The sequence below is a fragment of the Sciurus carolinensis genome, chromosome 11 (genome assembly GCF_902686445.1).
Source record: "Sciurus carolinensis chromosome 11, mSciCar1.2, whole genome shotgun sequence".
Classification (NCBI taxonomy): domain Eukaryota; kingdom Metazoa; phylum Chordata; class Mammalia; order Rodentia; family Sciuridae; genus Sciurus; species Sciurus carolinensis.
Window position 1 is genome coordinate 14,677,576 of NC_062223.1, and position 14,702 is coordinate 14,692,277.

The 14,702-nt window shown below is 41.3% G+C and overlaps 1 protein-coding gene across 1 annotated transcript; it reads left to right on the forward strand.

Moving 5' to 3' along the window:
* The first annotated feature begins 585 nt into the window (after positions 1-585).
* Positions 586-12,704, forward strand: LOC124958117 (membrane-spanning 4-domains subfamily A member 6D-like). The gene is made up of 7 exons (XM_047515824.1): positions 586-702; positions 1,334-1,496; positions 2,912-3,046; positions 5,200-5,256; positions 8,493-8,702; positions 11,214-11,315; positions 12,143-12,704. Exons 2-7 carry the CDS (start codon positions 1,350-1,352, stop codon positions 12,236-12,238), a joined length of 747 nt encoding a protein of 248 aa, XP_047371780.1. The 5' UTR covers positions 586-702; positions 1,334-1,349; the 3' UTR covers positions 12,239-12,704.
* The last annotated feature ends 1,998 nt before the right edge of the window (positions 12,705-14,702 follow it).

Consider the following 14,702-nt stretch of genomic DNA (forward strand, 5'->3'; position numbering starts at 1 on the left):
TGAACTTTATTCTTGTCCTAACCCAAGTTATCTGACTTTGGTTCACAGACCACAGGAATGAAGGACTCCTCACTTTGGGGCTGGTACCTGCAGATCTATCTCTTACGGCGGCAGATGAATTATGATTCCTGACATGGCATAGCCACAGTGTGGCCATTGTAGCCTTTGAATCTCCACTTAGCTTACTGTTCCCCCAGGCAGTTAGAATCTCAGCCTCTGGGATGTGATGTCCACTATGTTAGTCTCCTTTGCTAGCAAAGCAATAGAACTCCTTTTTCTCAAAATCTTGTCCTTCTTATTGGATCAGCCTCAGAGACAAGGACCAAACTTTTGGTATGAATTAGAAAAATGAAACTTCAAGAACATAGCCCTGTCTAATAGCATGGAGCTTGTAGGCATTCAAGCGGCAATTCACACAGAAAGCTCAGAGATGTCTCCTCTCTCCCAACGCTAGTCTGTTCACTTGGGATTTTTCTGAAGTTACTATAAGTTTACAAGAAAGAAAGTGCAGGCACGTTTCACAAATCTGCACGCTGCAAGCATCACATCCTGTGCAGCTGTAAACACGGCTCAGGAAGGGCTTGTGACTTTCAGAAGCCAACAAGTAGGAACTGTTGATCTGACTTGGAGAACCCAGAGTTAAGACCTCCCGAGGGTTTCTGAGAGCTCAGCTGTGACCGCAGCGCTGGTCCACGGGCACAGGTAGGCAACGCAGGAAGACTCTTCTCAACCCAGCACTCTTGTTGTGACACTAGGGGCGCAGGGGCTTTTAACTCTCTTTCTGCTGTTTTCTAACTGTGCGATCTTGGCAAGGCACTTACCTGAGGTTACATGATGAATGGAAGCAGAGCATTTCTCTCTTCAAACGCTGTAGGCCCTTTGCAAACTGTGCAACCCATGGGCAAGGAATGCCTTGAAGTTGAAGGTTGGATCGTCATAGATTATGACTGACAAGGTAGCTTGAGGTTGCAATTCATCAAATACAGGGCAATGCAGTTGTTGTAGGTAGGACCAGGGGAAGAGGAGATTGCTACCTATTGAATGCTTTCTGTGGACATTTTCTTCTGAACATTAGGACTTCTCATGATTCATGCCCATGCCTTCCTTTGATGTGTTGATTATGTACAATCAGTGTCAAACATGATGGCAAAATCCTCAGGAAACCAAGGCTTTGTGCTTTCACTGCTCCATACTATCAGTTTCTTTCTCTAAAAAAAAAAAAGATGGGGCAGAGATTCAAGTCTGGACAGAGGGGCAAGTCCTCTCCAATAGCTCTGGGAGACAGAACCTGGGAGCCCAGTACTTCCGAGAGCTGCATTGTTTTCTCTTCCAGTGTTGGCAGCACTATCATGATATCACAGCCTGGGCCCAGCGGGAGTGTGACGGTGCTCACAGCAAATGGCATGAACTTTCCCCAAACAGAAAATACAAGACCCACCCATCATAAGCAGGATGACTTGAAGAAACTTCTAAAGGGAGAGGTCAAAGTCATTGGGGTAAATCCAAGAAAGAACACATGGGAGTTGGGGGGAGGGTGGAGGAAAGAGACTTGGAGTGTCTTGGTCCTAGAGAGCCATTGTGACAGTGGAGACTCATATTTTGCCAGAGGCCTGACAGGCTGATTTGCAAACCGGTGCAAGTCATGTGGAGAGCTGTCGAGAACATCCCCTGGAACTTTCCCACGGGATGAAATCTGTTTTTTCCTTACTCTGAAAATGAGCAGTTGAATTTTGGTTGTTTCATTTATTGTTTTTGGATTTTCAAAGTGCAGTGTTTTATATTTCTTTTATGAAACCAGTTGTAAAGAATTACACATTTTATGTTTTTTCCCCACCAATTGCATGCTTAATAATCAAACTGACTTTTTAAAAAAATGTAATTTTTAGTTGTCGATGGACCTTTATTATATTTATTTATATGTGGTGCTGAGAATCCAACCCAGTGCCTCACACATGCTAGGCAAGCAATCTTCTATGAGTTTTTGAAGGGACTTTTTCTCTCACTGCAAATTACAGTAAAAACACACTTCCTTTTTTTTTTCCCTCCTTTTTTTTGAATATATTTCCATTTTGTTTGTTTGTTTATTTATTTATTTATTTTTGTTTTTTACAGACTGTGGACAAAAGATGATATTTACTTTTGCTCATCTCTCTCCTCTCATCCATGATTTATTAAAGAAACTTCTGGATGAAGGAAGCTGAGGGAGGCAGCTATCCAGGTCTGGGAGGAAACCATGGAATTCTGGTTTCTAGAGTAGTCTCTGTACTAGCATTACCTGAAGCAAGGTGCTGCATCTGACCAGGTTTCAGGACCCACTGGGACCAGTTGCCTAGCCTCAGATACACATTCCTGTGGGTTCCTGTGAGAATACTGTGACAGAAGGTTTGGAAAGTTGCCTGGTAAATGTCAATAGAACTTGAGTATCTGAGGGGAAGACAGACCTCAGGAAGGCAAACTACCTCTTAAAATAGAGCTTCAGGAACCCCAGGATAGGAACGTGGACTGAAGAGGCCATGGAGCTGTGGGAGATCCAGGCTCCACGTTGTGTCCAGTGTGTCAGGAGGTGTGAGACGAGGCTTCTACATTTTCAGTGCTCCTGTGAAAATGAGGAATTTTTAGATGTCCCCTGTTTCCCCAAGAGGCAGCCCAGCACTTGCCATGAGCTAGGAATACAGGTCACGAACAGACTAGAGTTTGGGAGGCAGAAATACCCCAGGACAGTGGTTTTCTGTGGCAGAACAGCACCCTTCCTAAAAGAATTTTAGTATTTCTCACTCCAGAGCATTGGCAGTGCCTGTGTCCTCCCTGGGATCTTGTAGAAGGTGAAGATGTGCGAGCAGAACAGGTGAAGTGCCAAGGACTTGTCTTTACAAACCCTGGTTTTCATCAACCTCCTCTCCTCTTTCAACAGACGGTCCAGATCATGTGTGGTTTGATGGTGTTGAGCTTGGGGATCATTTTGGCATCTGCTCCCTTCTCTCCACATTTTACCTCGGTGTTTTCCATCCTGTTAAGATCTGGCTATCCATTCATAGGAAGCTTGTGTGTAAGTAGGGTTCTGCAGGAGGGTGGGTGGGGAGGATAGAGAGGTGCCAATATGGCGCTCTCCAAAGGCAACCATACGTCTGTCAGGAGCAAGGAGTCAATGGCTCACCCTGTTCTCCTTTGTGTGTGGTCTAGGGTAAGTATCAATGCACAGGAGGGCAGCAGTGGCTTTATTTTGGATCAATTTCTTATCTGGTTTAGATATTTCTTTTAAATATCACCTTGTTTTTCACTATATCATCCTAAACTATACCAGGATTGGTGGAATCTTTCCAGGGTTAAGGAAAAAAATCATAAAGTATGAAAAGAGTGGGAAAGGACTTTCCAGATAGTACAGTGAGCACCCATGAAAAAGGCCACCCACTCCCAGAAAAAACAGGCTTACTTGTGGGAATTAGAGAAGAAAGGACACTTACAGCTCATCGCTTCCTTTGGAGACACCCAGGGTAATCTGTGCGGACGTCTCTGCTTCGAGATGGACTGGAAACTTCTCTAAACAGAACCACAGCTGGGGTGACAGGAGGAATTAATGGGTTTTTTTGCAGAAGGTGACTTTCTCCTAGATTGATGTGTGTTTTTCTAATAGTCAAGGTTTTCTTTCCTAATTGCTTCCTATTGCTCAGCAACTATCACTTGCCTCTCCTATGTTTGCTTTGTTATGTATCCAAAGCTCCACCTTTTTCTTTGTCTGATTTATTTTTTCTTCTTTTATTAACTGAAGTCAACAGTTTATGTGGATTTCACCATATTTCCCAAATGTCCTTCTTCCAAACTTCTTTCAAGGATAAGACATTTAATGATTCTGTCTCCTTTGACTCCTCCGGGTTTCCTCAGATTGTCCTCATCCTTGATGATTTTGATACAGATTTGAGAAGGCCCAGGCAGGATTTTTGCAGAATGTTTCTAAGTTTGAGTTTGTCTGATATTCTTCTCATGTTTAGATTAGGGTAATGAACTTTTAGAAGGTGTCAGAGGTGACCTGGTATTCCCACCAGGTCACATGAAGGATGCACACCACCAAGATTATGTGACCAATGAAGTTGATCATGGGGCTGAGGTAGCGTTTTCTGGATTTCTCCACTGTAGCATCACTTCTTTCCCTTCTCTTCCTTTTAGAAGCATGTCACTAACCACAGTTCACATTTGAAGAAGTAAAGGCATCTAGTTCCTTCAAGTTTTTGAAGACTCGGCATTTATGTTTACAGGCAAACTATTTAATGCTGTGACCACTGGAAACACAGATGTTCCCCTCCCTGCACCATTTAAAAGGTGTTTTTCTGTTAGTTTCCTTACATCTCTTACATCATGAAGATCCCAGAGAATGAAAATAATTTCTTCAATTTTTCTGAACAGTCTTGGAGGTTTCCTGACATCTAGCCCCAATCTTCCTTTGGTAGACATTTGTCACTGACCTTACTTAGTCTGTAGAGCCAATAGCTTCAAAGTGACCTCTTTCCTGTATGCTAGCCTCCCTCATCCTTTTCTTTGAAAGAAGAATGAATATTAATCCTTCTCAAAGTCTTCCAAAAAGTTCAAGAGGAGGGAATACTTCCAAACTCACTTGAGGAGGCCAGCATTATCCTGATACCAAAGACAAACAAGGACACTACCAGAAAGGAAAACTGCAGGATAGTGTCTCCAAGAAGGCAAATACAAAACTCTGAAAAAAAAATACTAATAAATCAAATTCAATAGCATGTTAGGAAGGTGATCTGATGTCATCAGGTGGGATTTATGCCCGGGAGGGAAGCATGGTTGAACATAAGCAAATCAATAATATAGCATTAAGAAAAGAAGGACCAAAACCACATGATCATCTCCCATTCTTTTCTTTTTTCTTCTCTAAAGATCATCTAACTTCAAATTTGTCTTCTCTTAAAAACCCAAAAACAAAACAAAACAATACATTTATTTAGTGAATTTTAAAGTTCTCATTTTATTTATTGGAATAGATTCCTGCTCACATCTGCCTTTTCTTGTGCTTTCTGAATGCTTTATGGCCAAAAGGGACAATCTATTTTTAATGTTTCTTTCATCATTGGTCATTTGTTCCCCAGAGTTTTGCCCATGGGAATTGGTCATCACCATCAATGGTGACATTGTAGCTTCTCTATATCTAGAAACTGACATGACAATTTCTTCTTTTCTGAGTAGTTTGTCATCTGTGGATCTCTATCAATTGTCATAGAGAAGAAGTCAACAAAGCCTTTGGTAAGTGTGAAAACCACAATCTACCACCCAAGGCATGAATAAGAAACTTAGAATGATACAGAGTCAGTCTCTACACTTTGAAAAGTTGGGAACTAAGCTTCAGAGTAGTTGAGCTGGTTCTGGATCCTCCATATTCTTGTCAAGGGCTCGCACACCCAACCACGGTGCCTTCAATCAAAGTCTGCATTTATCCTAGACCAGTACCCAGGAATCTCTCTTTCTTGTACACACATGCACACACACACACACACACACACACACACACACATACACACAAAGGTCTGTTGATTTAAAATGCTGTTTTGTAGGTAAAGTGTATTCAGATTTAGCTTTTCAGTGGTGAGGAAGCTGATGGTGTTATAAAAAGGTGTTTTTTTTTGTTTTTTTTGTTTTTTTTTTTTGGTGTAGGTTAACTGATAATCCTATGTGTCAAAACCCTTGAGAAAACCCAGTCAAAATACTGTTGTTCGTATCAAGAATTATCTCTCTTTCATCTATCTCACCCCAAAGTTGATAGTTTTGTTGGGTTTGAGTATAAATTTTTGAGTTCTAGAAGTTGTCTTTTGTATTGACCTACATTTAACTCTTTTGGGGGAAATCTGAATTGGCAGTTGCAGGAAGAAGAAAGTTGGATTAAGGGAGAAACTTTTGTAACCTGTAAAGATTCACCTTATCTTCACTCAGTCCCTTAAGGGAATGGTGTGTGCGGTCATGTGAATGCCCTATAATGCAATCACTCAAGAACTCACTTTGGAAGCTCTGACTATAGGTGTTTCCCCAAAGCAGCAAGGAAATGAGAGAGAATGTGCTCAGGTCAATGCCAATATATCCCTTCCATCAGAAATTAGAGATTGCTATCTGGAACTCCCACCTGGACCCCCAGCCAGAAGATCAGTGCTCTGCTGTCTAACAGATCTTCCTGTGGTCAGGGGAATGCACCAGGTCTGTGCTGTCTACTACAGTAGCCACAGGTGGCTGTTGATAAATTGAAATGTGGCTAATGCAACTGAACAACTTAATTTTAAATTTCATTTAATCGTACTTTAAATTAAGTGGACCATGTGGCTAGTGACAATCATACTGAATAGCGGTGTAGGAGTAATGTTTCCAGACTTTCAGGAGGAAATGCATGGGACTCTTACCCTAAAGAACAAATGTGCAGTGAACAGCAGGGGACTCAAGGACACAGGATGTGGTCTTGAAGTGGTACAGGCTAAAGCTCACAAGAAGCACTTAGCTTGTAGTGAATTTTAATCTTGTCACACATTCTTTCAGCCCTTTTGAGGTTGAAGAATGGTATTAGCCCAGGACAAATCTAGGTCATTCCTAAAAGTATGTACTCTAGAGACTGAGGCAGGAAGATTGCAATTCCAGGACAGCCTCAGCAACTTAGTGAGACCCTTTCTCAAAATAAAAAAGGACTGGGATTCAGCTCAGTGAGAGAGCATTCCTGGGTTTGATCCCCAGTACTGCAAAAAATGAAATTGAAAAAAAAATATACTCTAGACACCATAACTGTGACAGTCAGTCAGGAAGTCAGGAGTATGCACTGCCATTGTTATATTGGGAAATCGGGGGCCCCGAGCATCAATTGTGCGTGATCTGTGTGATCCACATGTGAGAGTGGGTTACAGGGAATTCAGTAACACTTCAGTGCAAGACTGTTGGCATGCCCTGAAGCTCCTCCACCTAGAGTCACAGTTTTAGGACGGTATTAGCTCAGTTCTCTTCTCCTGTGAGTTGGAGAATACAGGAAACCACTTTTTTTTAGACTATTTTTTATTAAATTTAAAAAAAAATTTATAGACTACATTTTGATTCATTGTACACAAATGGGGCACAACGTTTCATTTCTATGGTTGTACACAATTGTGGATTCACACCATTCATGTAATCATAAATAAACATAGGGTAATACCGTTTCATTCTACTATCTTTCCATCCCCCACCCTCTCTCACCCCATTTTCCTCTACACCATCCAAAGTTCCTTCATTCTTCTCTCCCCCTAACACCCCCTCATTATATATTGTCATCCACTTATCAGATAAAACATTTAGTCTTTGGTTTTTTGGACTTCAGTTTACTTATTCTGCTTATTTCTTTAAGGTAAAGATAAGACCCAGTGTGGGGTGGGACAGTGAGGAACCGAGGACTCAAGGACTCAGACAGGTTGAGGCCAGTCTACACTGGGACCTCATTTTCCAATATTCAGTTCAGGCCTTTCTCTTCTACCTACATGGGATCTGCATTTAGAACTCTGCCTACAGCCATCCATAGGTGGCCCTGGCCTTGACCAATCATATGCCAGTCTAGACTTCAAGGCCTACCTGGGAACCATATCCAGATGCTTATGGTTGGCTGGATGTGCTTTTTCAGGTGGTGTGCAAGGAGTAGTGAACTGCTTATCCCCTCTCCTGTGTGACTGATGCTTCCATGAACTGGAGGGGACAGGTTTTCAGTGTTATTAGTAAGCTTGCTGTTACTATAACACATACCTAAGATAAATCAACAAAAAAGAAGAAAGGGATGTTTTGGCTCATGATTTTGGAGGTTTTTTGTGTATGGTCGGGTGAATCCATTGCTATTGGGCCTCAGGTAAGGCAGCACAACACCAGGGCCAGCATGTGGTGGAGAAAGCCATTCACTTCTTGGCAGCAGGGAAGCAAAGAGAGAGGAAAAGGCAGGACCAATATCCCAATATTCCCTTCAAGGGCCTTTCTCCAGCAGCCTAAGACTCCCGCCACTAGTCCCACCTTTAAAGGTTCTACCACTTCCCAATAGTGCCAAGCTGAAGACTAAGCTTTGAATGTGTAGGCCTTTGGGAGACATTTAACATTCAGACTGTACTTGAATAAACTGAGAGTTATGGAAGCAATATCTGGAGCCTAATACCTCTGCCTTTGACCCCATAGTCTTGGGGATTTTGCAGGCATAGTCTCATGGGACCTCTGTCAGTGCAGAGTAAATATTTTATAGGGGAATATTCCCTGTCACACCACTGAGATTATGTCTGGGGTTGAAGGACATTTCCTTTATTTATTCAGTGAGCTATGATTTACCTTCCAGGTTTGGAGACTTTTTTCCTAGGCACTACAGGGACATACAGAAATAAATGATTAATCCAAGACCTCCTAAGGGAGACAAATTAAATAAATGATTGCAATACCCTGGCAAAGAGGTGGGAGAAAGAGCTGGTGTGCACAAGTGTGATCTTTACTCGGCCTTTCTCTTTTAGGTTAGTAGCAACCTGGTGATGAGCATTCTGAGCACTTTATGTGGCCTGGTGGGTTTCATCCTCATCTCTGTCAACCTCCATGCTTTGGGTCCCGCCTCACAGCAGTGTGAGTTGGACCAACAGTCCCAGCCAACCGTGCATTACGGGTTTTATTACCACTATGGTGGAGATGCATCCAGGGACTGCTACATGGCCAAAGCCAGTCTGACTGTAAGTATTTCTAAATGGGGTGTTTTATGAATTTTTTAATGAGTTTTATGAGTATTTTAAAAGTCTTTCTTTCCTCTTTTGAAAAACTATATTCTGTCGCGACCAGCGTGACCAAACTCTTGGGGTCGGCAATCGGCAAAGGGGGATTGGAAAATAAAGATTCACAGACACAGATCTTGGAGATTAAGCTGGGATCAGGTGGAGCTCTGCTCTGTGCTGAAGATGCAGATCTAAAGAGTTACTCCAGCAATCTTTATTTATATATGTATCATTATCAGGTTAAAGACTATGCAACCATTATTCTTTGTATTCAGGCAAGTTACAGAAACCAGGACAGCTTTTGTAGCTTTTCCATACTTGCAATCCACAGTTGCAAAGTGCAATGTTTGGAGCTTTGTGTAGCTCTCAAGAAAGTCCATTGAAAAGAAATGATGTGCCCCATTTGTGTACAACGAATCAAAATGCAGTCTGTAAAAATAAAAAATAATTAAAAAGTTACTATGAGGCAGGCAGGAACTGCAGAAGCGGAGCTGGTGAAACATTGTGGTTGTCTAGCATAAGAATTCCTTCCTTCCCAGGAGCTGTGTGCCTGAGATCAAGGTCAGAGCTTATAGACTCTTGCACAGAGCCTGCTCATGCAGGGCATTGCCACAGCAGCTCAGCATCCTGTGCCCTTGCACAGAAACATGCCCAGGCACCAGGCATGCCACAGCCATGAGGGCATCAGAGACACCCCCAATCTCAGTCACTGCTCTCCACAGTATTCTTTCTGGTTTGGGAAAACAAAGGAAGGTCAGGACTATGTAAAGGAGGGGAACTGCACACATGAGAGTAAAGGGCTAGACTAGGGATGTCATGGTGATAGGGAGGATTTGAAGAGTAAATGTCCATAATGATGAAAAATTAAACCTTATCATGGGTAGAGATTCTTCCTAATAAAACCAATCAATTCTTGAAATGCAAAGTATGAATTTATCCAACCAAGAATTTGGTACCTAGGAGAGGTGAATTACAGAAGGCAAACAGAAGAAAGGACAGGAGGTCAGGAAACACAAAAGAGGAAACCCAGCCTGTGTGTGTGGCAGGGGTTCATTTAGTCAGCAAACACCAGGCCCAGCACTGAGACATGGAGTAGGAAGCGAGGGGTCTTAAGAACAGGGTTTCTCGTCCTTTCCATGATCACAGTGATGAGAGTCACTGATCTGTGAGTCGACAACATCATCGCTATTCTTGTTAAAACTTAGACTGGTTTTATTAAATTGGGAGACAAAAATATCTAAAGAAATAAGATTCTTAGCTGATAATAATTATAGGGGAACTCTGATTAAGGGAATTAAAGCAATAAGGTTGACTAACAAAAATATTATTTCTTAAGTTGGACAGCAACATCCTGAGAGAAAAGTAGGCAACCTAACAACAAAAAGAGGCTGCGGAATATTCATTGTGCCAAAATCATACAAGCCAAAGACACAGATGGAGGATGGACAGATAGGAAGATCTGGTCAAACTCATGTCTGCACCCCACTCCTTACGGAGCTGACTAAAGGTGCTTCTCCCCCTGTTAATGACATTACAATGAGAAAAAGTACATGCAATTGAAATGCATAGAAATTGGCATAAATTAACATCGGCAGAGCTAAGCCTAATCTTGGGAAAATTTCTGGAGTGTTTAGGAGGAAATTGTGTAGGGAATAAAGTATAAATTCACAATGGGATAATTTTACATTGTAAGTAAGAGAGAATGAGTCAGGCTTTCTGGCTGGGACAATGTCAAGTAATGCAGACCATGTCTATCTCTCCTTGTGGGTAATTGAGCTAGAGGTCACCCAGTCACATTATCTGCCTTCACTATCAAGTGACATGCATGAAGAATACCTTACCCCAGGACAGAAATGATAGAACCTGTCCTTCTGGAGTAGAGCCTTTCTGGGATGCTCGGGTTGTTAGAAACTATGACAATTTGCTACCTTGATGGTATTTTCTAATTTTTCCAGTCACCAGAAAGGTGATTTTGAGAAGGGTTGGTCAGTGCTACATTTTACAAAGAACTTGCATGCTCAAAAACCTCATTGATCCTAACAAACCTCTGAGAAAGAAATTGTGCACATCTGTTAAAGAAGGAAACAGAAGCTAGAGAAGCAGAGAATTCTCTAGGCTTATACCAAGAAGAACAGGTGAGGTTGGAGTGGGAGCTGTGGATTCTCAGACCTGGGAGGAGTTTTTACCACTCTGCTCTCTCAGTGAGTGGACCATGCAGTCAGTTACCTGTGTCTCAGTCGGTAAGAATCCAGGTGTCAATGTTTGTGCTGACTTAGCTACTCCTGATCTCCCCTCTTCCTCTAGAGGGGGTTATGACCAGAGGCATTGAATTAGCCATTGCTGGTCTTGGCGGTGTCCTTACTTCATCCTCTGATGGTGGAGGTGGTCTTCATCTCTACAGTCACTTCCCACCCAGGCATGAAGGCTGCCGTGGACTCAAGCACCCTCTATCTCTTTTCTGCTGGGTTTCAGGGAGTCCTGTCTGTCATGCTGATTGGCACTATGCTGGAGTCGTGCCTGGCTGTGCTCATGGTGGTGCTGTGGTGGAAGCAGGCCCACTCCGACTATTCTGGGGTGAGTGTGCTGCTGGCCTCACGCGATCGTGCCTGGGGTTTCTCTGGAATGTGCTGAGCAATGTTGCCAAGAGTAGCAGAAGGAAGAAGCCATCAGGCCTGAGAGGCACGTGGGGGTGGTTTTGATGGTGATGATGAAAGACAGATCGTGTATGAAAGCAGATGACCACAACTGGCTGGCTTCCCGGCACGGAAGAGTCCACCCTGAAAAGTCCCCCTGGTTAGTCCTCCCGGGTTGCAAACAGGAACTGAGACTCTGTGAGGTTGAACGCCCGTCCTGGGGCTGTGCTCAGGACAGTAGGACCAGGCTGCCTTCCTTCCAAGCAGGAACTCTTCCTGCCATAATGACTGGCCATTTCAACAGTCCTGACTTGGGAAAAGGCACTTAGGGCTGGGTTCCAGGTCTCATTGCCCTCCTTTTCCTTTCTCCTCATCTTAATGTTATTTCTCCTTGAAAAGATATTGAGGAAATACTGCTAAATCAAATTGCATGGGACATTATTATTCTACCACGACTATGAATACATGGCTTCATTTAACTGAATTTTAAAAATTCATCTATCCAAAATTTTGCTTATAAACAGTAGAATACTAGATAGATGAACAGCAGTTATTTGGAGAACTTAATGATGTACTATACTCATCCTGAAATAGCATAAGTTCTATGTAAAAGTTTAAAGGGATTGCTATCTATCTATTGATCTATATATATATACACACATATGAACATATATACATATATAATATATCTATATCTATATATAGATAGATAGATATTCAGTTGAATCTGTGCGAAGACTGAAACCTAACATATCCTCTTTCTTCTAGAGTGTGCTATTCCTGCCTCAGAGTGACAAGAATAAGTCCAATATGTCCTCAAATGTGATTTGTAACCCTGGATATGAGAAACTATCAACTTCTTAAAGAATAAAGAAGGGAAAATATTCAGCAGAAATTGGTCTTCATGATAATAATAATTAAAAATCCCATTACAACTACAAAAGTTTGGCTCCCTAAAATGGAGACTTTTTATGCAATCAATATTACAAAACTTGTTGACTATATGTGTCCAATGATGCTCTCTTGATTTGCCAGACACTGGTTTCAGCGAAAGCATGGGTCAGGAAATTACCTCTTAGTAGATTGGCCAAAAAATCCCAGACATTTCCCAGAATTCTATGTAGACTGTTTTGGTGGACCATGGTGAAGCAGAGGAGATGACTTTTTCTTGCACAACAATTAACTGGTTTGTTGTAGATTTGGTCTCTCTTAGAGGTGGTATTAAGTTTTCATCTCATGTATCTTACTAGTTAGTACATGACAGCAAGTCATGCCATCTCAGGGACTCTAAAAGTAGTTGGCTTCGAAATAAAGTCTTTGTGTGATTGCATATTTTATTTCAAAGTTGATTGTGTTATTTTCCCTTCAAGGGCTGAGTTAAGTCAACAATGATACATAAAAACCTAAGCATGAAGTCTCTTTCCCTTTCACCAAATATTCAAACAAATGAAGCACACAAATCTAACCAGGAATATGTATCTGTTATTAGGCAACCATCAGTTCCTATTTTTTTCTGATTTCAAAATAAAAAGGAACCATTGTTAAAATTATACATGTTAGGCCTCAACACTTGCAAATAAGCATGAATAGGCATGTATACACACACACACACACACACACACACACAGAGTTCTATTTCTTCACCTATTGCAATTTCTATCTCTAAAGTTAGAGGATAAATGATAAATACATACATTAAGTTGAAAGTGAGTGAACATTTTATGTTTAGCAACACTTTTTGACTCCAGACCGTAAGTTTGATTCCAGGATTACCAAGGTGTATTAAATATAGTTCTTAGCTTCAAGAAATGTATAGTTAAAAAAGGATAGGGAGGTAACAATAAAAATAGGATCATATTGTTCAGGGTGTATTAAACTCTATTTGAGCACAGAATGAAGGATACCTTCTTCTACCTAAAAGAATGTAGAAGATGAAGGGAGAGAGGAGAGAAAGAGAATGTGTGTGTGTGTGTGTGTGTGTGTGTGTGTGTGTGTACGCACGCGCGCGCCTGTGTGTGAGATAGAGACAGAACCCTTCCTTGAGAATTTTACACCCCTCCCACCAACCCCAACCTTGGGTGTCAATCACATGATGGTATCATCTTCCTGCTTTAAAGGAAATTATCACCTAGAATGCACAGTTGATCTATGCATCTACTGTATTCTCACTTTAGCTTTATGCCTCACTACTGGGCACTAATTTTTCCAAATCAGGGGAAAGGAGACATCTCTACAAACTCTACAGAAATGAAAAGAAAAACCTTATTAGGGAATATAATGAACAACTTTATGCCAACAATTTTCACCATTTGATAAAGTGGAGGGGGGTAGTGGAAATCATAGGAAGACATAAATGACCAAAAGTTACCCAAAAGGATTTAGAAAACAAAATAAGAATTAAAAACATGAATGATTCTATAACAAGTGAAAAATAGAAATAGTATTAGAAAACCTTCCCTGCAAGTAAAGCTCAGGTCCAGATAACTTCACAGGTGAATTAATTTAAATATTTAAAGAAAAATAATAATCCTTTATAAACTTATTCACAACAGAGAGGAGATGGGGATACTCCCAACTCGTTCCTGGTGTCAAACTTAGACAAAGATATCAGAAGGAAAGAAAGGGAGGGCAAAATATATTCCCTCACTGGCCTGCTACATCCTTCTGAGGTCACTGCAGTCACATGAGATGACATTCTGGTGTTGCCTCTTTTATTACAGTGTCCATCATAACTGTCATCTTCCACGGTTTTTCTATGGCTCTAGTAGGCTTTGGGTATTTATATCACAAGAAGGGGAATCAGGAAATTTGCCATTTTCTGAGCATGTGTGATTCAGCTTTGCTTTAATCCATTCTGATAAATCCTTAGGATCCATTATCACATTTTTATTATTTTTTTTTTATTTTTTCTGAATTTGGTTTATTTTGCTTAACATAATGCTCTCAAGAGGAACATTTTTTTTATTATTGTACACAAATGGGATACATGTTGTTTCTCTGTACATGGCGTAAAGGCATACCATTTGTGTAATCATAAATTTACATAGGGTTAATGTTGTTTGATTCATTCTGTTATTTTTTTCCCTTCCCCCAACCCTTCCCACACCTCTTTTCCCTCTATACAGTCCTTCCTTCCTCCATTCTTGCCCCCCTCCCTAAACCTAACTCTAACCCTAACACTAACTCTTCCCACCCCCCATTATGTGTCCTCATCCACTTATTAGCGATATCATTTTTCCTTTGGTTTTTTGAGATAGGCTTATCTCACTTAGCATGATATTCTCCAGTTTCATCCATTTGCCTGCAAATGCCATAATTTTATCATTCT

What these genes read in the sequence shown, in the direction of transcription:
- LOC124958117 (XM_047515824.1), top strand. Translation starts at nt 1,350, where the DNA reads ATGATATCACAGCCTGGGCCCAGCGGGAGTGTGACGGTGCTCACAGCA. An exon ending in CATTCATAGGAAGCTTGTGT is followed by an intron (nt 3,047 to 5,199) that starts GTAAGTAGGGTT and finishes TTTTCTGAGTAG; the next exon opens with TTTGTCATCTGTGGATCTCT. An exon ending in AGAAGTCAACAAAGCCTTTG is followed by an intron (nt 5,257 to 8,492) that starts GTAAGTGTGAAA and finishes TTTCTCTTTTAG; the next exon opens with GTTAGTAGCAACCTGGTGAT.